Genomic DNA, 24402 nt, shown 5'->3' on the forward strand with positions numbered 1-24402 from the left:
AGCACCATGATTATATAGTCATGACTGCTTGCTAAATTCACATTTCCGATGATTGTTTCTTTTTCTACATGGAGAACTGGTCCATAATTTTTATTTATTTTACATGGAAAAATTTATTGCTCAATTCAAAACAGAAAAATGATAGGTCACAGTACTCATTTTCAAGAAAATGACGATTTACCTCTATGATGAGGTCCAGCTGTAAAGAAAAAGCCGCCATTTTTTAATGCGTGCCCAATCACATGTGAAATTATGCACAGTAGGGATGCGCAATGCAATACTGGGAAATGACCTTAAATGTTTTATTCATGTGAAAAGTCAATTTCAAGAAAAAATCTGATGCTTCCCATTGCGAAATTTCCATCCCTTGTACTACCCAGGAATGTGATGTTATGTGCAATGCCCTATTATCCAATTTCTGCTCTATTGTCTATCAAGTGGTTTTTTACAGGAGCTTAAAAGCAAAAGAAACTTTCCAACTTTGAACTCTAAAAGTGATCGTGAGCACTTACCAGAGGTGGTCGCTTACAAGAGGTTCCAAATTTAGTGATTTGACTTGGAAACTTTTGGTATTTTGGAAACTGGTCACTGAAGAGAGGTGGTCACTTACAAAAGGTGGTCGCAACTGGAGGTTCGATTGTAAAATAATAAAATAATTTATTTTTCAGTTCAACCACAGCAGCTCTTTACTAATTTTACTAATCTGGAGGAAAACACTTTTTTTAAAACTATTACCTTGTACTGGATCTTTCTCAAAGTACATCTTGCTTGCTATATACTCCTCATGACCTGACGAATAATCTTCCAACAGTCTCTCCAGGATCTCGAGTGAATCACACTTCACTGTTATTGGCAAACTTCCTATACCCACACCTGTAATAATGACTCGCATTTTTTCCATGTATGTCAAAAAGTTATCACGGTCAGCCTGGCACATTGGAGGTGTAGTCAGCAGGTAGTTTGAAGCAATTTTAGCCAAGACTGTCTGTATCTCTGGCTGAATGATATTCCAGGGTGCTTGGGGAGATTCAGTGCCTGCACTTGAAGGCTGGGTATGCCCTGATGACACAGGTATTGCAGATGTCTCCTGGGGCCCACCAATGTGAGATCCTTCTGATTCTTCTGCTAAAACAGGAGTTCTATCCTGTATGTTATGTTCTGCAGGTGTTATGTTTTCCACATCAATCCTCAATTTCAAAGCTGTTGAATTAGTGAGAACAATTTTCAAATAATTATTTCCATATAATTTTAGTTTAAATCTTTTACATCATGTACTGGTTATAATATTATGTAGTTATAAACATGTAGTTTATAATGTTTTTTTCATGCCTGACACACTTTTGTGTTTCATTGAAACTGGCATGCATACTAATTTTTTTTCCTATGGGACACTCACAATGGCAGTGTTCTCACCAGGATTTTGCCTTGGAGAGTCCTGGGGACCCCTCTGCTGAGAAATAGGTGCCCTGTAGGAACATTATGGGGACAAAGTTACCCGTGGTCCACGACTGGTGTGGTAAAAATTCTTCTCCAGCAGAATTTCTATCACCTTCTACTCTTTCTTCAAGTCTAGGGACTTTAGGACAAAGGAAAGAATCTAATTTTTGCTGTGCCATGATGTACATGTACTGTATCAGCTGTTTCTTCGCCAGCAAAAACCATGTGATATGAATAATCTGAGCCTGCACTCCAAATGGTCTGTTACATGAAGTACCTACCTGACCCAATATGGCTTATGAGGTGTTTACCATTTGATAATGACGCATATATCAATCTTTGCCACATGGAAACAACGAAAGTAAAGGCAATAAAATTAACCTCTTTGGATATTTTGATATCAAGTTTTTTATTCATTCGAACAAGCGAAACACGCTTACCCCTCGCTTACCCCTGTGCCCTAAAAGGCATATCTTCTTGGCTTTTGTGCGCCATCTCAGTTTTTTTTTTTTTTTCTTTTTTTTTTGTGGGAATCCTGCAAGGCTGCGGCCTAGTAGGATCGCTGCAAAGGTAGGAAGCAACCTTAAGGTCCCTGATATAAAGGTTACATTACATATACATGTTTGTTTCCAGAGCTTACACTAAGGATTTGAAAAGTGAGTAACATACTGACAATTGCATGCATAATCATAGCCTTTTACAAGTTGAAGGGCTGGTGTGATCAAGGCAGTGCTTTATGTAACCTGGCAAGTTGATAACAACTGCAATAATAATTACTTATTAACCACGAGCGAGGTCTTTATGGGAAAATTTCAAACCAAGAGTTTGTAAGGTTGAGGTTAGAGATTTTCCCATAAAGACAGAACATTCGAGGTTAATAAGTTGTTTATTACATATGGGTTTTGTGTAATTTGTTTTCACAAGCCTGTAAACTGCCTGTGCGCATTATGGGAGGATATTATACAGCTTTGGCTTGTGGCCAATATAATCCATGTTCTGATTGGCTAAGAGTGAAATCTGGGTGGCCATAATGCAGCCGTAATGCCCACGGGCTGATTACGGATTATGCAAATTAGGAAGAGCCTGGTGCTGAAAATTCAAGCGCATTGAAACGATGAAAACCGATAAAAAACAGTAAGAGAAAGTAAATTTAATTCTGAGTAGCTAAAAGTTTAGAGATTTTTCCTTGATGAAATTTATATAGAAGTCGTTTTGACTTACCAGCCGGTAACCTTGGTGGGCACTAGTGAAAAACAATCAAAGTTTGCCGAGTCTTAAGGAAAGCTAAAATCACTCCGTGAAAAACACCATTGGCAGATCTCTCATGCATCCTGAACAGAACACCATGAAGAAAGTTCTGTTATCATCTTAGTCACAATAATTACCGAAATATTGAACTCCGTCACTGTTCTCATCAAATAGATTCCCTCACTTTAACGCAAGCGAGTGTAAATCAGTTTCCACGATCATCAGATATAAACAATTGGTGGTTTCTGTCGTTAGCAGTGTTTCTGATAACTGCAGGAGGTTTTAGACGTTCACAAGGTTTGAAAATTCATCCATAAATCCCAGAATGAAGAAGGCGAAGATATGTGTCGAAAGTGAATGTAAAGATCAAGTTATTCTGAGGAGTGCATTGTAAAGCATTAGTATTTTCTTTCACTGAAAGACTGTTGGTTTGGACTATTTTGAAGCACTTTCTGTCTTTTCTATATGTGTTGACGTTTCACCACAAAAGTTGGAAAAACTCTCCCATTAAGTTGTGGTACCACGATACTAAAATACCGTTTGGAGGCTGTGACAATCATTTTTCCCATAAAGAAATGTGTGTTTTTAACGGAACACGTAATACAGTGGTGAAGTCCACTGACTCTGTAGTTTTGCCCTGGGTTTAAGACAATGAATCAATCAGTAAATGCGCACATCGCTGGATGAAAATTGACGACTTCTGTTCAAATAATTTTTTTCGTTTTTTTAATTCATGTACCATATAATAAACAACTTTATGACCTCGACCGTTCAGTTGTTATGGAAAAACCTCAAACCTCAGTCTACCGTATTGACCTCACTATTGCTCGGTCAATACGGCAAGGCCTCAGTTTCAGATTTTCCCATAACAACCTCACTCTTGGTTATTAAGTAGTTAATAATGCCCTAGAACTAGCCAATCCGAATGCGCATTATATCAGCTACACCAGCCATATAATAAGTATTATAATTCATCAAATATTTACGCTTGCACAAAATTGGTCTAAACATGTCATGTGAGTGAATACATGTATGCCCCACCCAAAACTGGAGATGAGATAAATACTTGAAGGATAATAAACACAATAGCGCCCATTTGACTTGTCCTTGGACATTATCTGTTCCTTGAAGGTCATGGTTGTCCTCGAGCTTCACTACTGGAAAACTGTTTGCTTCTCCGAACAGATGATTATCCCCATGCACAAATGTCCAAGCATATTTTGGTGCCAAATGGAGGCTATTGTTTATTTATTAAAACTGGATCATTGGATAATGAAATTCAAGAGTTTTCATTGGCTTAGCCATCACGGAATATGAGCCATTATACCATGCTCTACAAATATGGTACAATGCTGATATAATGAATGAATGCATGCATGCATGAATGAATGAATGAATGAATGAATGTATGCATACAAATTTTAATTTAGTTTTCTATGTTTTGAGGGCATTCTTAATAAAACAGTTATGCCACTTGTGCTTCTTGAATATGAGAAGGTTAGAGCCAACTCAGTGCTATGTGCTTCGGTGGCTATCTACCATGTCATATCCAACACATGCTTATGGAATAACTGTTAATTAGTCACCTGCTTTGGTGTAAAATTATCAAAACCTCGACTTTTAATTTAAGGTAAACCATTCCTTCAGCATGTGGCTGTTATGTGGAAAACAGACCTTGGAAAGCTAGTTTTAGCAGTTTATGTGACTCTGATTATCACATGCTTTGTAGTTACATGTACCTAGAAAAAGCTATGGTGGAACAGTGTGGCTTGGTAAACATACCATTTGGGCTTTCCACTAAACCCTGGATCATCCTTTTGAATCTCTCACACTCGTTGCTCCAAGAATAAGTTTTATTGTAGTTGTATCTGAGTAGCTTGGCGTTGTTTTCTCTATCTTCTGGACTTTGCCTGGACAGTTGTTGGATCCTTTGAGCCCACTCTTCAGGGTCATCTGATTCAACAATGACAGACTTTCCACCTTCTACTTCAAGTAAAGCTTCAGCTATTCCAGTTTCACCAGCAACAAGAACTGGAATACCAGCAGAAATTGCTTCAAGGGCAACCAACCCAAACCCTTCAGTGCGCGAAGGAATGGCAACCATGTCTGGCTCATGAAACATCATCTCAGTAAGTTCCTCTTGCTCACTGCAATAACTGCGGATTGTTAGTTGGTTGCGGCTTATGTCTGTGCACTCAAGAAACCATTGTTCTATTTTCCTGTGTTCACCAGAAGATGAGCCAACAAATGTCAGCTCAAAAATTTTCTCAAGGGAGCCTATGGCATTTGCAACAATGTCATAACCTTTGAGGGTGAGATCTTCAAAGTTAGCCCGTCCAAACATAAAGACACTGAACTTCTTCTTTACTAATTTGTCCTTGACCAGTTGTGATGACTCATTTAAAAACTTTTCAAAAATCCCAGGAGTAATGATCTCGACCTTAACATGTGGAAGACAATTGGTGTACTTCCGTTGTAGCCGTGATCCAACTGCGACAACAACATGTGCTGCTTTGCACAGCTCAATTTCACTTTTATGTTTCTTCTCGTTCTCTTCGATTGTATCTACTGCGGCACTTTGTGTTGCCTTGAACTTTCCAAGGTCTTCACAGAACACATGTACAAAATGTATCCACTTGCACTTTGCAGTTTGGACGATAAAATAGGCAGGGGTACCAAACTTTCTTCCGTGGCCTACTACTATGTCCGGATTCGGAAGTTCCGGCGGTGGAATTTTCAACCAGTCAAGCGGATCAACCGATCCAGGAATATTCCGAGCAGTGATTAATTCAACTCCGTGTTGCCTGGCATCTTCTCTGCTCAGTTCATCGCTTTGAGAGACGTAGCAGTGAACTTTGATGCTGCCGCTTGCTGTTTTTGCCAAATTAACAGCAAATTCTCTGTTGAAAGTAGACAGACCACCCTTAGAAGACTTCCACTCGTCGCAGAGAAACAGGACGTTAATAGTTGGCCTACTTGCTGCACTCGAAGTTTGTCCGCATGCCATTATACGCACTTAAGAGTTTCCTTCCAGTAGTTAATGTGTCCTACTTTGCTGAAGAGCAGTTTCTTTGTAAATTCCAGAGTTCTACGTTCACGTCGGCTTCCATGTTCGGTTTACATGTAGTTCCTTATCGAACCCTCGAGCTACTGAATCAGCGGTTGATATAAGTAATCAAGTAAATACATAATGTAAGAATCATATAGTGACTTGCTACATGTATTACTGGCTGCACTTTTTTCCATAAACAACTGATCGATGGTTATATACCTGGCTGTACTTGTCTACTAGAAAAGAATTAAAATGGCGGCTCGATTGCATACGTTCAAGTGAGTATCCGATGTACAAATTTCTGTCCCTGATCCGAAATAACTGATCTTGTATTTCCATTCTCATATACTAGCGGCCGCGGCCCAGACAACCTTCCTCCCGAGATACACTAGTCGAGCTTGCCGCTGTCGAACAGTTTCTTCATCTGCTCATTGGAAATTGGTTTCTTATGGGCCACGCCGGCAATGTTTTCTGTCTTCCTGAGGTCTTTCACCTACAAATACTCTAATACTTTATTTACCTCAGTAAAAGTAGGCTCAGAGATAATGGAATTGAAAACCGGTTTGTTTAGCGGAGGCGAGCGAAGGAAACGATCAATGGCGGCTCTCAAATGGATTTCATTGATGAACTTTTGTAAACTGACGTGCCATCTATCTTCCTCGCGAACGTGTAAAAACTCTTCAGAAAAGCATTCAGTTCTTCTTTTGATATTGCTTCTATCGGTTTCGAAAATTTGGAGCCACCAGGACTAACAAGCCATTCAGTAACACTAAAGTAAAAATTGTTGTTGTTACGCAATCTTTATGAATGCGCAAAATCTCGACATTCATATTTGAAATTTTGCAACTCTTAAGGGAAACTTAACGGACACGTACCGTTGAATAATCTCATCCCGAACTTTGTGGCTTTTTTGTTGTTACCGGGACGGCATTGCCCGTAATTTCTTGTATTTATTCTGTAGATAGCTCACCGAATCTGGCTTCTTCATCCATTTTTTTTTTTGTCGCCGAAACCTGGCTTCCCGCAAAAATTTTATGCCGAGCGACATTTGCCGCATTCATTTCTATATAAGGTCAAACGCAGGTATAATGGCTGGTGACCGAGATACAGTGAGCCAATCAGAAAGCTAGAATTGCATTATCCGAGGTTGAAAATTTAATAAACTGTGCATTTAAACTGTGCATTTTCTGCTCCAATTTGTTTTAATTCTTTTTTAACAAAAAAAAAAAATTCTAAAAAACAGTTTCAGCACAGACACTTTGTGCCCCCAACTAAAGATGGTGAGTGTTTCATTCTTGTAAAACTGAACATGCAAAGAACTGAAACAAAGTAAAATATTTATTACCTCAGAGCCAAGCCAAGTTTTCAAGACCCCCACCCCTAGAAAAGAACAGGGAATAACGGTAACTAAAACAAAAGCTGTAACATCTAGCATTATATGACATCTAGCAACATGTAATGGGATTCTTTCCTTGCTTTTTTTTTTCCCCTTTCGTTTTGGGGATCAGGGATGACGCAGTGTAAGAGCGCTCGCCTGCGGCCTCACCTGAGCGCTCATTTAATTTGTAGACCTTTTACTTCCCTGGGGCCCATTTCTCGAAGGTCCCGAAATGTTTTCGCACCCGGAAAGCCACAGCAAAATCTCGAAGCTTATGATTACAGAGTTGTTTTATTCATGTATTCTTAATATGAACAGAGGTTCCCTTCATACAAGAAGTTTCAGGCGTATACACTTCTCCGTTTTTAGATAGGATGAACTAAAAATGGCTCTACAGGCCCGAAAAGTTTCCGAGGCGTTAGAGAAACGGGCCCCTAACCCGAGCTGGCCCCACCAATGTGGCCCATGTTCGAGCTCTAGACCCGGCGTTACGAGCGGGTTCATTTTGTTGTGGGTTCTCGACCTTACTCACCTCCGAAAGAGTTTTCCTCCAGGTTTTCTGGTTTATCTCAATCCTGTCCACGAGAATCGACACTCCAAATTTTAATTCGATTTTGATGCGCGAGGTCTTAAATAGACCACATTCGTATCCTGGGTATTGCACTGGAACTAGCGTGCAATTGAAGCTAATTCGGGAGTCTTTTAAAATACACATGGTTCCCGCTCAGCCTCCATTGCAAGCTTTTTCTAGTCCAATACCAAGAATATAGATATGGCAGTGTGGTCGTCTCTCTCGAGATATAGACTGTACGGGAAGAATATTCGAAAAGGGTAAACCTTCTTTTCAAGAAAAAAAAGAAGTGTCGGAGGTAGATGCATACCACTGGATCTGAGATTACACCATTTTCCCTCTCAATTGTGGAATACTGAATACAAATTCTGTAAAATATTTGCTTTTGACGCGATGACTTTCTGACAAATGTATTCTTATGACTAGAAAAAAAGATTTGAGGCTTCTCAGTCACTCAACTGTTTTCACTTCGTGTCTCATTCATTCCCGCTCTTCTTCGAGGTTGTTCAACAGGTGAAAACAGGTTTTCGATGGACGTCATTCACGCGTCAGGTGTTACACTCGCATCCATTTCAACCTATTTCCGATCGACACTGATAAATGTAGCAAAAAGAAACAGAGCCAGTTCCATTGCGTTTTTAATTAACATCGTTTGACTAAAATCCACAACTATTATTAGATAAAAAATTGCATATAGTGTTTGTCTGGCATTGCTGTAAAGCTGGAATTTTTTCCCCATCAACTTAACGTGTGGCAGTCGGTAAGAGTTCACCACAGTGTTGCCAGTTAAAGTAATTAGTTATAACTAGCCAAAGAGCAGCGACTTTTTTCATATAAAAAAAAACTACAAATTTATAAATATCCTTACAGAGTTAACTTGTTAATCAAATTTTAAATCAATAGTTTCTAGTAGCAGCCTTACAGTTATTCCTTACTTTCCCGAGCAAAAAGAAACAAAGCATTTCATTATATGATCGTGTTGATTTTGTTTAAACAATTGACATATGCTTGAACGCAACTTAACTATAACTACCCTGAGTTTGAAACGTGACTGTATTGGTACTAATTTACTGACTATGTAAAATTTCCTCATGGCATTTAGACCTTTTTCACCCCAGTTGTTGTAAATAATACCCTGATAAGTTATTCCTGTTGGTGGGATAAGCCACCCACGGAATTAAAGGAGCTCAGTCACGGTATTTTGAGTTGTTTTGGCCACGTACAAAATTAACTTTAAATTGATCTGTTTAGTACAGAAACGCAAAATCCGTTTTCGGATTTAAGAATCCAATGTTGGATTTTCTTAAAGAAACGCACCCTTAGATGTGTAATAAAGGTTCATCCTAGCAGAGTGCAAGTGTTTTAGAAGTCCCACTGTGCAACTTGCGTCCCAGCATGTGTGATTTTGTACCATGTGACCGAATCGTTCAAAGGGCCTATTCAATCAGTGAAGTTCTCAAGCCATAAATCATGAAATTTAGACCTCTTTCGCCCTAGTAAGGTAAAGTCTGCATATTTGAAATAACTCTTACATTTTGCGTCTGCAATTACATTCTGAGGCGAAATGATGTGTAGACATCATGATTCCCTACGAAGAGCATCGACAAAGAAATATTTCGCCTACTGTTGCATAGTTATAAGGTATTCAGGGTAGCACTGATTCTCGCAAAATACAACAAAAATAGACGGGTTTCCTTGATTATTGACCACTGATTCATACAAAATCTCTGGTCTCCATGTGTACTTTGGGGGAGGCACCATCATTGAAGAATTGCCTACACAATACTGCCCGACCAGGACCCGGGCAAGGTACATGTGGCGGACCCCGACTCCTCCCCTTGCGTAATTAAGTGAGCATCGAGCGTCTCTTGCAAAATACACACCGCGTCCATACTTAGTTCCTGCAAAGGAACACAAAGTGTGAGTCAAAGGATGGATTCCAGCAAATAACAGCATTAAAAAATGAATAAAAACAACTATGAAAAAAAGGGCGGGTATTTCTGTGATTCACTACCTTGAAATCATGGCTAAAGAACAAAGGAAAAAAAAAAGAAAACGAGGGAGAGAAGTTAGAGGTCCCCATACTTGAACTCTTCTGATGAAATTTATTTGAAACCTATTGTCAGTTCTGTCTCAGATTTCCCGCCTAAGTATCTTGAGGTCGACATCTAATAGATAATTTAGACAGAGGGTATCTTCTTTTCTTTAAGGGAGACAGCGTAGGATTGAATAATCCGGTAAAGAATTATAAATATATTTCAAATGGTTATTCAGGGGCACAAGGATTCTTTCCTTGTTTTCTCTCTTTCTCTCTTTCACTTGGGCATCATGGATTGCACAATGGCGAGAGCGCTCGCCTTCCACCAATGTGTTCGTTGTTTTGGCAACGGTGGTCATTGTTGTTTTTTTCTCGTGATTGCTCTGGGCATTTTCCTCCGGCTTGTTGGCTTTCCTCCCTCGTTCCAAATTGTAATGCGCTCTCCATGCACGAGCCCCTCAATTGTTCGCGGGTAAAAAGGGTTATAACATTTTCTTTACATTTTTCCCTTGATGGCCTTTTGTCTCTAAATACGGTCTAAATTTGTCGCTAAAAACTTGCTCCATCATAAACGTTACTTTCACTACTCATCCCCTCCCCTACCAGAGCAATAATTTAATAAAACCACTTGCCATAGGCCCCACAGAAGCTTCTGTTAAATCCTCGAGCGTTGATATGGCAGACATTTTTAGCGTCGGTTCCATGAAACAACTGCCGTTCACTATTCCTACCAATGTCTTTTTCCATCTTCTGTTTTCTTAACATGTAACACTGGTACAGATAAGGATTCTGTATTCTCTCTATTTTGTGAATAATCACTCCCTCAACGGTAGCTTGGAACCTGAACAGGACAGCTTGGTACTCAGAGGAACTTGGTGCGAGTTCTACGGTGTGCACTGTCATGTTAGCGCTTGGCAATGGATCCCAGTATTCGGGAAGAGGAATTCCTAAAGACAGAAATAAAATGTTTGCTAACTTAACCTTTAGTCTAGATGGAAACAGATACAAAATCATCAATTGTAGTTTCAACTATTATCATATGGCTGAGAAAATACCTCATTGTGATTGGCTGAGAACAGGCCAATTTAAATAAGTAATTTTTAATTTGCTCTGCGGTGCAAATTAACACTTGCGCTTTCGTAATTTTCTCAATCACAAAATAAATGACTAATCGTATGAAAACTCGCACAGTTAAGGATTTATATGCGCTACTAGCGATGTTTGAAAATTCTTTCACATTAAAGGCTCGTGAAGTTTTGAGAGAATTTCCAAATATCACTAGTTTTATAAATTCCTGATTGCACTGGCATTCCCACGATTGCCTATACTAAGCGTTAAGAAAATCATAGAAAGAGGATGAAAAGCTAGATTTCATCATGTCACGAACATGCCTTCATATCTTCATTCCCACCCCCCGGTTCAAATATATGATCTTTCATATATTCACTTGTATTCTTCACCTTCTACGGGTATATTACGAACTCACGTTGCGATCAGCTCCCAGTTGGCTTGATAGCTCCGTTGGTAGAGCATTGCGCTGGTATCGCAGAGGTCATGGGCTCGAATCCCGTTCAATCCTGAATTTTTTTTCAGGCTTTTATTTCAGAACTACGTAAGCTGTGCTTATAACTGCGATGATCAATCAAGTCTTCATACTGTATAAAAATTGGTAAAGGGTCTCGGAAAAGCTTTGGATCTGTATAATGTAAGCTAATACTCTTTAGCATGACTTATCTTTTTAAGGATGTTTTATAATTACGGCGCGCAAGAAAGTTCTGAAAAAACGAAAACGACTCTTACTTCTAACAGTTAGGCAACTAATAAGCAATAAGGCCACAAGGTCATTCAGGACAGTGCTCAGTGTAATACCTGAAAAATATTACCCCAGCAACAGAGCAATCTGATTGGTTGATTTTAGTTACTGGCCCTCTGAACTAACTAAGGGTGTGTTTCTTTAAGAAAATCCAAGATTGGATTCTTAAATCCGAAAACGGATTTTGTGTTTCTTTTCTAAACAGACTAATCCAAGATCTCTCGGATCGTGGTGCACCAAAGGAACCGAAGAGTCCTTGCCCAGAGTGGATTCTTCGGTTCCTTTGATGCACCACGATCCGAGTGATCTTGGATTAATCTGTTTAGTAACGAAACGCAAAATCCGTTTTCGGATCAAAGAATCCAATCTTGGATTTTCTTAAAGAAACGCACCCTTAGTTATGCAACAAAGGTTCATATTAGCAGTGCACAAGTGTGTTTTTCACATCTGTGTAATATCTTCTGTCATTTTAAACAACGTCATTTCCAGTAATAAACTGTCACTAACCTTCTTTAGCTCCCTTCACCTTCCTCTTCAGTGTAATTTGTTCACCGGTTTGTTGTCCTCGGCCAGTTTTTGCTTTTAAATCGATAACAAACTGCTCTCCACGTAAAGATACTTGTACTCTGGGCTCATCTTTACCGCACGCCATCTCAATCTTGGCGTTAGTTTTCCGACAGAAAGCCATTTTACTACCATGTATTTCATAACTCCATTCTATGTTCATTGCCACCAGCAGCGCCTGTTCTTCCTTCTGGTTCTTCCTTGTTCTCTCGCTAATCTCTTTCCAGATCTCCCCGACCATGCCGGACACATCAGTCGGTTGACCCCGTACGACAATGCGATCAAGACCAGCCTCGACCACAAGTTTGACGTCACGGTCCTCGGCTTTTCTTCTCAGGCTGACAATCTGTTTATGAGAAAGTTGACTAATGGCCTCACTTTCGACTTTCTCAGTGGTAAAAGCTTCAAAGTAACCTTTCTTCAAAGACTCCACAGCTTTTTCCACTCCAGCCTTTTTCTTGCCGATCACACAAATTCGCACAGTGTGGTGTAGACTTGCTTGTTTTATTGGACTTCTTAAGCGCATTCTTGGCTGGCCAAAATCTGTGTCATCCGAAGACGAGTCGCTTTCTTCTTCGTCCAAATCTTGCATTGAGCTTCTCTGCTGTTCTTGCAAAAATTCCTGGATCATTCGAGCTTGAAATACAACCACTCTCACTTTGCAAACACTTTTACAACTGCCGTTGAAGTTGTTGAGCGCTTGAAATATTACCTGAGCCGAGTCCGCCGCGGCCAAGCCATATCCGCCGGTACCAACACTTGGAATTGAGATCGATCGAAGGTTGTGTACATCTGCAACACGAAGACCCTCCTCCAAACATTGCTGAAGATGTTGTTTATCTGAAGAGCCCGGAATTATGTGAATGATGTGAGATACTTGTAAATTCCCGCCACTGGTCATCACAGCTGAGCCCGCGGACTGCTTTCCCAGCTGGCTACACTCTTGCTGCACCTGTTGACCGCTGGCTCTTGCTATTGCTTTGCTCAAGTCACCGGCGTTATTCATGTTCATATCTGTGCTGTTGATATTCATGATGGCGTCGGTCTTCTCTTGCGTAAGATCACCATTTATGACTTCCACACTAAAGCGGCGATCCTTACCAATGGGTGACGTCGTGCCTTTACTAGAATATGAGGAGTGCCTATGGTGCTCCTGCTGAAATGACTGCAGCATTTGAGGTTGGAAGACCACAATCCTAACCATACGAATGGTGTTAAAGCTTCCGCTAAAGTTGCCAAGAGCTTGAAATATCAGGTTGGCCGAGTCCACAAAAGACAAACCCAATGCTCCAGTTCCAACTGCTGGGATAGAAATGGATTGAAGACCTTTCGTTTCTGCAAGACGAAGGCATCTTTCCACGCACTGCTGCAGATGATCCTTTCTCGCAGAGTCTGGGATCAAGTGAATGATGTAACGTGCCGGCAAATTCCCACCTCTAGTAATCACCGCTGATCCACCCAACTGCTGTCCCAACTGATTGCACTCAGCCTCCACTTGAGAACCACCTGCTAGCTTCACTGCCTTGCTCAAGGAACCTGCAGACTCCATATTCATATCTTTGCTGGTTGTAGTTACAGTGGCGTCTGTTGTCTCCTGGCACAAGTCACCCGGGACAACCTCGATACGCACACGCCCCGGTGAGAGTGGCACCCTTCGTCGGAACTTAGAACGAATACTGCTGAGCAGCCCTCTCATAGTGTAGGCAGGACCGAATTTGTGCTTAGCTCTCAATTTGTCCACTTCTTGTTTGAAGGCAGCTGTTAATGTCTGATCTTGCTGGAACACGAGAAATCGAATATCCCGCACTTTAGACACAGGGTTGGCTTGGCAAAAGCTGATCGTTTCTTCCAACATGATTCTTGAGGCTACGTCCCGCGGGAAGCCGAGTTTTCCAGTGCCTATGACAGGGAATGCGATTGACCTCGCTCTAAGCTCTTCCGCCTTTTGTAGACACTTTTGGACAAGGGCCCGTAGAGTCTGAAACAAAAGGAAAAAATAAAGAGAGAAAAAGAGTGGACTTCAAAGGTGGACCATATAATAAGTACTGCACCAATCCACTAATGCCTTTATAACTTTCCTCAGACTAATTCTAAAGAATCATACGAAAAGGGAGTCACAGCTGGGAGAAACACTAAGCTAGTTTTCATCTTGAAGTTTTGTAAAGTTGAATTGACCACCAAAATCAGTTTGTGAAGATAAAGCCTTATCGTTAGCCCTTCGTCGGAGCAAAGCGGGAGACTGTGGGTTGTATTTGGAGTGGTGGGTTTTGCGAAAGAAGGAAAAGCGGAGAACTTCGAGAAAACTCTCGGAGCAAGGACGAACCAGAAAACTTAACCCAGATGTTGCCGGGCCGGAATTTCTACACGAGCCACATTGCATGGTGGGAGCCTAGCTTTCTCCCAAATAACTATGCCACCACTGCTTTTCAACCATTATGAGGCAGCAGTTCAAGGTACGAAAACAAATGCACTTACCGCCTCCCCTTCACCACCATTCCATTGGCAACAGGAAGTGTTGACCACGTGATTGGCCAAGGGAAAACCAGGAGAGACAGCAATGTCTCCAAGGTTTGGAGTGTTCATTACAGGAACACCAGCATTGATAATCGCTCGACACGATGCTCCCACTGAACTGACCAATACATCAGCCTGCAATTCAAATTAAAACTTCAGGTTAAAATATTGTAAAGCATTACAGAGAGGATAGCAAAACAAAAAGCCCAACAGAAGTGCCCCCTTTTCAATGTATAGTTAATCTGAAGTTTAAGTTGCTTAATCACACTTTGAACAGATGGTTTCTGGAGAGTGTTTGAGAAACACGTGAAGAAAGATATTGTCCTAATTAAGTTGGATTTTAAGGGGAAAATGAGCGAAGCAATTGTTAAAATTATCAAAGTAGGAGACTTAAATGGAATTAAAAAGAGTTATCTGTAAATTGAGTTAAACAGTGTGATAGCAGAACAAAGTTATAACAGACAGCTTAGAAATTATGGGTTTTCTTGGATGCATTTAAATCTGATTGATAGTTTGAAATGACCGTTTTATAACTGAGAACTAATCAAAAGTGACACACTGATAAGTGGACAAGTATCGGGAAGTGGGTACGCAGGTTTAATCGCTCAACACTCACCTTCTCTGTCTCAATATTTGCAGCTCTCAAAGATATTCTGTGGTGACCTTTGGTCGTAACCAAGGTAGATGCATCAGACCTACTAAAAGCAGCCCCGTCGTAGTCGTCTTCGTCGTCTTCATCATCATCATCGTCATCATCATCATCATCATCATCAACACTGAAGTCATCACGCCTCTGGCCAAAATGCTTCTGTACGTGTATGGCACAGTTGTAAACCTTTTCCACTGATTTCACAAGACGATCTCCTTTTCTGCTTTCAAAGTACTTCTGGAGGCCTGGCTGTTTCACCTGAAAGGTTTTGGAGGCGGTGTCATTTATAAGAGCGTCAAGCTTCCTTCTCAAACGAATCAAACCTTCTTTGTTTCCAGAAATGTAAAATTCGTTTTCGCCTTTTCCTTTGTTAATCTTCACTTCAAAATCCTTCAATTCATTTTCAATGGAGCGCAATTCTTCCTGACGACGCTCGGTAAGATACCTTATGACAATCTGAGATGAACATACAAACAATTCTTCCCTGATGCAGTCGCTCTCCAAGAATGTATTAAGCTTCTTCATCACCTCTATGACGTCATCCCGGAACCCAGCCACGTGGGTGTCATTCCAGTTGTTCCTATGGATACGGACAGATGTTTCAGTGTTGATTTCGTCACACAACGAGAGCCACTCTGGTGATTTTACCAAGCATTTGCTCTTATCATCCACTTTTTCTTCCAACATCAGCTTGTTCAGGAGCCTCGTGGCATTGTCTGCATGCGCAGCTGACGTGCCCACGATCTTGGCATCTTTGCCAATGACGAACACTGCCTCCACGTTATTCTTTTCCAACTCACTCTTCACTTTCTTTAACCCTTCATCTGAGCCTAAAACTTCTAAGATGCCGTCGGACAAAGTCAAAGTGTTTTCAACCATGTCCGACATTTGTTTTTTGAACTTCATAGTTGCTTCAGTAAACTGTAGCCAAGGACCTTCAAAATAGATTTCTTCGCCTTCAGTGTCTAACTTTATCTCCAGCTCCTTGTTGTTCTCTTGAAGTTTCTCCACAAACTTGATCTTCTTCAACAGAATCAAGCGTTCTTCAGGAACGCCTGGTACGTTCTTCTTCAGGTATGTTTTTCTGGTTTCCTCCCGGTATATCTCTTCCAATTTAGATTTCAACTTCTCCTCGTAATCTTTAACATCTGAGCTCAGAGAAACAATTCTGGCAGCAAATAAATTATCGATAGTTTTGACCAGCGGAGGATCCACTCCCAAGCAGGCGCGAATACTGGATAACTGTGTTTTCACTGCTCTCCAGAAATCCTTGTTGACTTGAACGTCGCGCTTTGCAAATTTGCCGAGGTAATTTTGTACTTCATCAATGCACTCGGAGTGCCACGAATCACTTTCGTCTCCTCCTTGGTACACTATTACAGCCATTTTGTTGTTCGGTTTCCAGGTAATTTCACACTTCTTTGCTGCAAGGGAATTGCTTAGTTCATCACGAAATGCTGAAGTGGTGACGAATTCCATTACATCCGGGTCTACAGCTACAGCAACAGTTCCCAGTCCACTTGAATCGTCTGGCACGTCGCCTGCCTCGCTTTCTAGAAATTCATGGTAAATTCTAATTGACAGTTGCGCTTGATCTAAGACATGTGGTTCTTCTTCATGCCTGGCTAAAACACTTTCCATATCTGTGAACCAAAAATAAAAGAACTATATACCCGAGCAACAGTGCCTAAAACATTTTCTCTGCAACAACGAATGGAAATTAAACCAGGTCTGGAAAGAAAAGTCTAGCAGTGGCTACATTATAGTTTAATAATGTTCTTTAAGGACGTTCGCGCGAAAATTTTCCAACATTGATTTTGTTTTCTCAGACTTTTACCACTGTAAGATGATGAGTTAGTTATGTCTGAAATGTAAAAAATGAGGAGTCACCGACTTCGTTTTGGAGAGAACATGCCCGAAAGAACACCCAAAATATGAAAAAACGGGCTTCGCTAGCAAATAAGGCCACAGTGTCTGTAAGCCCAAATATATTGATATTAGATCTTTGAGGTTCTCTACCAAATATTGTTTAAGGGGACCTATTAAGTGAATTTAGTCAACTGGTAAGGTTCCTTAAAGAACAAGTTCACATTTAGCGGCCAGAGTTTCACACGCCTTGCAGCCGCAAGATGGCAGGATTCGATGTCCTGTGGACAGAAATCTTGAAACGTTTTTTCCAACTTCCCACATTGATTTTTTGTTCACTTTTGGACAATGTGGAGATAATTGTAAATAAAATCTGTTCCTGGAAAGAAAAGTAGGGGTCACCGAACGTCCAAGATCGTTAAATCCAGGCAAAGCTATAGCAATGGTCATCTGCCATATCATTGTTCATTTTATTACTTAGCGCGCGCTCATGACGTGGCGTGTGAATTTGCGTGCGCAGTAAGGATGCGTAAAAAATTAGCGCGAACGTCCTTAAATCAGAGTGATTTTAAAGTAGTTTAATTTTCCTCAAAGGGGAAGGAGAGTCGGGGACAAATAACTTATTAGACTGGAAAATATGAGGAAATTTACAACAATTGCTTGTATAGCCTAGAGGAGGTTAAGGTGGACTACAAAGTCAGAGATTGGGTGTTCGAGTCTAGGTGAGTACAGAACAAAAAAAGTGGCTATGAGCCACTCAACTTGCAAAATGGATCGTCTGTATACAGTGACAATTTTGATGCCACTGACTTGAGGTTTATGCCAGTAAGTTAAGTTAAAGTTAAAGCCCACTGGCAAAACGCAACGGTAAGAGAATACACGAGGATATGTAACACCAACAAAAACATTCGTGAAGTTACTGGTGATCCTTGTCCGGGTCAGTTATAAAGAAAGTAAGGCTTCCTGTCCGATCAGCAAAGCAAGTATAATCGGATTCTCATTTTCATTCCTATTTTTTTCGTTCTTTATTTTCCCAGGCGATATCGGTGATTTTTTTCTTTCTATGTTACTTTTTGAGAGAAAAAAAAAAATATTCAACGCAGAGTCACACTACCACAAAGACAGCACCGCGTCTCGCCCGCTTAAAAAAGTTAAGCCCTGTTCGGCGGGGTCCATGCTTGGATGGGTTACCAAATACGAATACCCCGTGATGTAATAACTTCTCCTTTTTTTTCTTCCCTTTCCAAGGCGATATTAGTGACTGCTGAACTCCCAGTCTTGGGAAATGTCTTTTATTCTATTGGCAAGAACAATATCTCAATATCTCAATATCTCTTGGTGGCAAGAACAATATCTCCCTAGTTCGCTGCGCTCACTCGTGAGATATTGTTCTTGCCACTCGAACATAAAATTCACATCTTCTCGCCACCGTGTAATATCCAGCGTCATATGATAAACTTTTTGACCAATCAGAATGTCCAGTTCTTATATTCACCTCTAGAAGTTATACTAAAAAAAAAAGAAGATTTACCTCAACAAAAAAGCTTTCAAGTTGCATAGAATGATAAATCTGCAATCATTGTACTTTACTTTCTTTCCACTTCTATTCTATAAGCCCATTATACTTGGCTTTAATTTCAATGCCTGGTGTATTAGGTACATAGCCCATGCAACAATCACGTATCTCTTTGCAATCATGGCACCCCCCCCCCCCCCCAGCTACAACACCCCCAGCCGCCTCTTTTGAGGCATTTTACCTTTTAAAAGCATAAAAAACTTTAAAGCTTAATTTCTACAAAAAAGCTCGCAAATACCTAAAAAAAGAATATCTTCACTGCGTTTGAACCAGATGATCTCAATTTTCAAGGTTGATAAAGAACATTTTTCTCTAGGTTATTAACTTGAGAAGATCACGGTACTTACCTTGATCTTCTCTTGATGTTAAAAATCAAACTTACCCAATGTATTAAATCCTTCCCCAATTATTTTGTTAATATTTGGTAAGATATATATGTTATCTGCCGGCTGCGAGGTCCGTAGAGTGAAAAATTGTGACCGAGGTCTTGAAAATGCTGCCCTCGGCCTGCGGCCTCGGGCAGCATTTTCAAGCCCGAAGTCACAGTCTTTCACCATATGGACCGACTCTAAGCCGGCAAATAACATGTTTATTTTTTTTCCTGCAGTAAATTGGTTTTACAGATTACAAATGGGTTTGTTTACGCATTTACGCTTTGTCCTTGAATCGGCTTACGCACCGTCTACTGACGATTTGCAAAAATCTTCGCAACGAGCGGGTAACTCAGATAGTAGACAAAGAAAGATGTATAAAAAAACAGATATTTTTCGAACTACTTTATGTTGGTTGCATTTATTTCACCACTTAAGGGACTGTGCAATAATTACCTGGAGAGGGGGTTGGAAAATTAGAGGGGGGGGGGGGGTTGGATGTAAAATGTAATACATACAGAGGGGGCATTACTTTTTCATTCCTGGAAAAGTAGTGGAAGAGTTATTAGAGTTCAAATATATATATACTATCATCGGAATAAAACTGACAAATTTATCAACTCTAAGGTGTTCTGATCTGTTGTTTTCCTATCTGAAGAAAGGTCTTTGCAAGAGGTATGTTCCCAGAACAACGTGGACGAGACTGCATGTAAAAGTTATGTACAGCACCTTGAGTTCCTCGATGCAAAAGTTAAAAAAAAAGAGTCAGAGAAAGGAACACTCTCCCGCTTATTTCTTGGACAATTAAAAACGATGTAGAAGCGCTTACCAACAAGCAGCTGAAAATGTATCTAACGCTAAAAGGTCTTAAGATAAGTGGAAGCAAGGCTGAGTTGATTGATCGAGTTCTCACCCACGCACGCGGGAACCTTAGTGCTAGAGATGCTGTAGAAGATGAGGAATCTCCCAGTTCACGCGAACACGACACAAGCTCAGAGTCCAGTGATTCTGATGACTCTTCAAATGACTCTGACATACGTCGAAGAGTCATTTGAAGTGATGTTTGTACCTGAGGAAGATCTCCAACAAGTAAACTAGGTATGAGGGAATCAATGGGAGGAGATTTTTTTCAAGGGGGGCGGGAAGGTTAGCTTTAATATTATTATGTGAGGGGGGGGGGTTGAAATTAATTTTTGCTTAATGAGAGGGGGGGTAGACTTAGTTTTGGGGCATATTTCACCCATTTCCCAACACCTCCCCTTCCAGGTAATTATTGCGCAGTCCCTAAGTTCTCCAAAATTGGTTTTGCGATATGAAATTTCGTGCGAAGTTTGAAGTTTTACTACAAAAACAATTTCTGTCAGTCGTTGCTATCAAAATCACTTGAAATTAGACTTTTCTACCGTAAATTGTCTAACAGAAAACGAGTAAATTCGTTTAGTGTATTCCACAGAAATTCTCCTAAATACAGCAACAATCAGACAGGTAAACTCGACTGAGATTGACTCACATTTTACGGCGAGAGAAACACAAGATTACGCGCCATTAAGCTACAAACAACCGAGCAAACTCTCACAACTTCAAAACACTCAATTGAATTTACTTACAGTGACTTTCCTCGCCATTTTAAGGTGAACAGAGATAAACTTGCGTTGACTAATCGTCGATGGTAGTGTAAAAAAAGCAAAAGATTGACGATTACCGCCAACTTTTAGGAGCGAAATTTAGGAGCCCTAATCACTACAGCGGGGAAAAAATCCGGCCCGTGGGCCGTATCGTAAAAAGCTGGACCGGTCACGAGTGCACAATTAGCCAATCAAATTCGAGGACTTAGGATTCCGGCCTGGTCAGATGTTTGAGAAAAAAATAAACACACATTAACCAATGAACAAACAAGAACTGACTATACGTCATGACGTCGTGCGCGATCAACAACACAACTCGCAGAGCAAATATCTGCCAAGTTCAAGTGCTATAAAACTCTTATTCATTTAGTTTTTGTTCTCGCATATACAGTGTACTTAAGGATATGAATTTTGTGGAAGGAATTGAATATGGTCTATCCAACTTAAATTCAAGTCTTTGAAGGCTAAGGAGGACAGGTGAAAGCAGTGGATGGCTATTTATCCGACTACTGTGTGATGCGGATCGTTTGGGAAATTACGTTTGGACCTCCAGGAAGAAGAACAGAGCCGTTCCCGCAGTTTGTGTAATTGTTGCACTTTTAGTTGATTTAATGAATGACCAATTCAAGTTTCTTCTCTACAAAGAAAGGGCATCCCAGCAAATTTGCCTCGGTCGTTTTACCGTGTTGAATGCAGTCGTCGATCGATGAAGTACTTTTGGGAACAGCGCTTTACTTCTCTGCCGTTCGTTGCGACTTCGGTTATCAAAAAAAGATTTACAGAATTAAAGTTCCCCCAACTAATTCCGCCTTCTTTAGTTAATTCGGATTCTCTTCGGTAAAAGCTACATCTAAATAAGTTTATAGCATTTGTCAGGCAGCTCTCTGGTTGAGCGCTGGTTAATCTAGACTAAAATAATTCTCGATCGGGTTAAGGTGGCTTACTTCAGTTTTGATGGATTACAACAGCCCAACTTCTAACTCTTTTGAAAAATGTTCCAAGATGTAGACTGGGCACTAGTAGGTTAAATCACGTTTTAGGGACATAAGTTATGAAATTCCATGTTTCTCAAGCCATACATAAGTAAGATTATTGTTCCTTTCATGAACGCCCTTTTTAAAAGTTAGGAGGTTGTTATTCATTAACTAGTGTGGCATGTGCGTGACCTGAAAAGGCCTAAATTTAAAGTCAGGTTGTGAAGTCCATTCACACGGTACATCAACAACAAAAAACATTTTTTTAGTGGAAGACCCATCAACAAAAAATCGCTAATCATAGCTGTTAGTGATAATTGCGTTACAAACCTTTTGGATCTTCAAACACAACCACAGCCATACCACTTTTTGGAATAAATTGTACTCTCTCCACAGGTCCCCACCTCTTCTTCGACTTTCAAAGTACAGTTCAATGGCATCACGCGTGGTAGTATCCGAAATACCACTGACAACAATGCTCTTACAGGCAGGCACTTGTTCAATGGAAAACTTTGCTGAATCCAAGCCTCTTTCTTCGCCTTTGGTCTTGATTCTACTGAAATCTAAGCGATAAACCAACAGTTATCAGAATGAAAACACATGGAAATTTATGTCGCCTTCTTATATAAAAACATAGCTAATTTACAGTACAACTACAATTGTAAGAAGAAAATACAAACAAACTTCAGAAACTCATTAAATTTTGCTCGTTTTTGAAATATTCTCATGCACAAAACTTCCATTGAACAATGTTTGCTTGCAACGGACATTGAAGTTGAACCGACTTAACAAAAATTTTCCCTGTAGAAAACACCCTTTATTTAAAGGTTAGGGGTTACACGAGTATGACCAGAGAAATAGGCAAAGCTGTTTCTCTAGACAAAATGGATAGTAACAGAGGACAACTGCAAAATTTTGCTTGTCGAAGACAAGAAACTATTGCATGTACTTAAAGTTAAGTAACATGTTCTTCAAAACTTACGTCCATCAAAACGTAAATGAAACCAAACATGCATCAACAGATCCTAATTTAGGGCTTCAGGAATAACTGGGTAAACAAACAGAGCCAAAGAAGAAGTTTCTGTTACCTTGATTCTCACCCATGCTAACGCACAGCAAATCGTCACATTACTACGAATACGGCTACAGTTACACAACAAGTGTTGTGAAGTTTCTTAATGATACAAAGAACCATAAAAAATCTAAACTCTGTTGTAGTCATATTTAGAGAGACTTTTCATTCATGAAGAACTAATGAGCAATAAAAAATCGGTAGATTTTACCACTTCTGGTCATGTACTAAGTAACGAGTTAAAACATAAACAACAGGGTCAGTGTTCTAGCGATTCAATTATTTGCATTAGGAAGCAAACCTAAGAATAGATCTCGGAGAAGGCCAAAAGGAAAATATAATCTAGTAGCACGCTGAAGATGAACGTCTTGTGTTGTTCCAGGTATTATTTTACATAAACAAAGCCATCTTTGAATAGAAGACAGGAATTATCGATTGTTTATCAATTTTTGCCAATCGATAAAGAGATTTTTCTGTGAGTTATCGATTGTTATCGATTGCTGATATCAATCGATAGCAATAAGCGATTGATATCGATTGATTTCCAATGTCGATTTTTATCGATTGACTATGCCTGGCGATCTTGAACGCATGACAAATGGCAAGCGAACAATTTTTAGCCGTGTGAACAAATACCCATTGGTGTGCTTTTTGGCGTGAGAGGTCAAAATTGTATTTTTACAAAGAGGTAAAATTTAAGATTTACAGTTGTCGAATTGAATGTCTATTCAAGAATAAATAACGTGACCGCGTCAACATGACGTGACCGGTCAACATGACTGGCGAGTGAAGTTTTTGGCCGGTCAAGTCACCATTCTGGCCGGACATTGTCCGTTCACCGGCCATTATTTTGCGCCCTGCTGCTTGTTATTGGTGGATTCAGAGACTTGCAAGTTATTTGGAACATTAAAGAATTTGATAAAAGGGGTTAATTTACAGGGCACTTGCATCTTAAACTAATCTTAGATTCATTTGCACTGGTTCATCACAAATACATTGTACTATAAATACTATAATATGAAGCAATAATATCAGCACCCATTGTTTGAGAAAAAAATTGTACAAGAGCACATGATACATTAATTTTTAGGCGGAAATGGGTTAAGAAACACATTTTATTTCTAAGATTGCTTATTACATGTAGCTTAAGGAATGTGTTTTTTTGCAGTTGAGCAGAATTTTTGACACTCGCTAAAGTGGTGTTCTTTTATTCATTTCCTTTTAGATAACATCTATCTTGTACTGTACAGGGTAGGTCTCTACTTGCATTCAGTACTGCATAACAAAGGAATCTCAAGTATGAGCCCGGGGGAGGGGAGTACTCTACAAAATGACAGATTTCCCCACCCTCTCATATATCTCAACTTGTGAATTCCCTACCCCTTGATATACCTGAAGCCTGAAAAACAATTACCCCTTTTGGGCAGAGCCTCCCCCTATACAGTAGGCCTTTGTAGGGAGTACCCCCCACCCCACTGGAGTATGAGCAGCTAATTATCTATTATGACAACTCAAGGCTGTGGTCTGAGAAAAACTATGAGGAGCCCAAAGGTTCCTAGCCATGAAATCCTGGGTGCCCAGTTCTTAAGCTAATATGAATTTAAAAGTAACTTTTTCCATTCCCCCAAGGGCAAAAGTTAGTCACCTGTGGCAT

General features: G+C 40.1%; 2 protein-coding genes and 1 pseudogene across 6 annotated transcripts in view; all 3 read right to left on the reverse strand.

Moving 5' to 3' along the window:
• LOC145494418 (protein mono-ADP-ribosyltransferase PARP14-like) overlaps positions 1–24402 on the reverse strand; it is a 74884-nt pseudogene that overhangs the window by 43129 nt on the left and 7353 nt on the right. The window contains exons 4-7 of the transcript XR_014050250.1: positions 22007–22239; positions 15232–16907; positions 14577–14750; positions 12045–14079 (exon numbers count right to left, since the gene is read on the reverse strand). The product of XR_014050250.1 is annotated as a protein mono-ADP-ribosyltransferase PARP14-like (transcript). The remainder of the gene's footprint in view (positions 1–12044; positions 14080–14576; positions 14751–15231; positions 16908–22006; positions 22240–24402) is intronic.
• The window catches only part of LOC145494416 (uncharacterized), a 78757-nt gene that overhangs the window by 21265 nt on the left and 33090 nt on the right, over positions 1–24402 (reverse strand). The window lies entirely within an intron of this gene.
• Positions 4331–5824, reverse strand: LOC145494425 (D-inositol 3-phosphate glycosyltransferase 1-like). Its single transcript, XM_081473898.1, has one exon. It carries the CDS (start codon positions 5690–5692, stop codon positions 4415–4417), a length of 1278 nt encoding a protein of 425 aa, XP_081330024.1. The 5' UTR covers positions 5693–5824; the 3' UTR covers positions 4331–4414.

This window comes from Orbicella franksi, chromosome 8 (genome assembly GCF_964199315.1).
Source record: "Orbicella franksi chromosome 8, jaOrbFran1.1, whole genome shotgun sequence".
In the NCBI taxonomy this organism is placed as follows: Eukaryota; Metazoa; Cnidaria; class Anthozoa; order Scleractinia; family Merulinidae; genus Orbicella; species Orbicella franksi.

Bases quoted from the DNA above. Each gene is read 5' to 3' on its own strand.
- LOC145494425 (XM_081473898.1), bottom strand. From the start codon at position 5,692: ATGGCATGCGGACAAACTTCGAGTGCAGCAAGTAGGCCAACTATTAAC.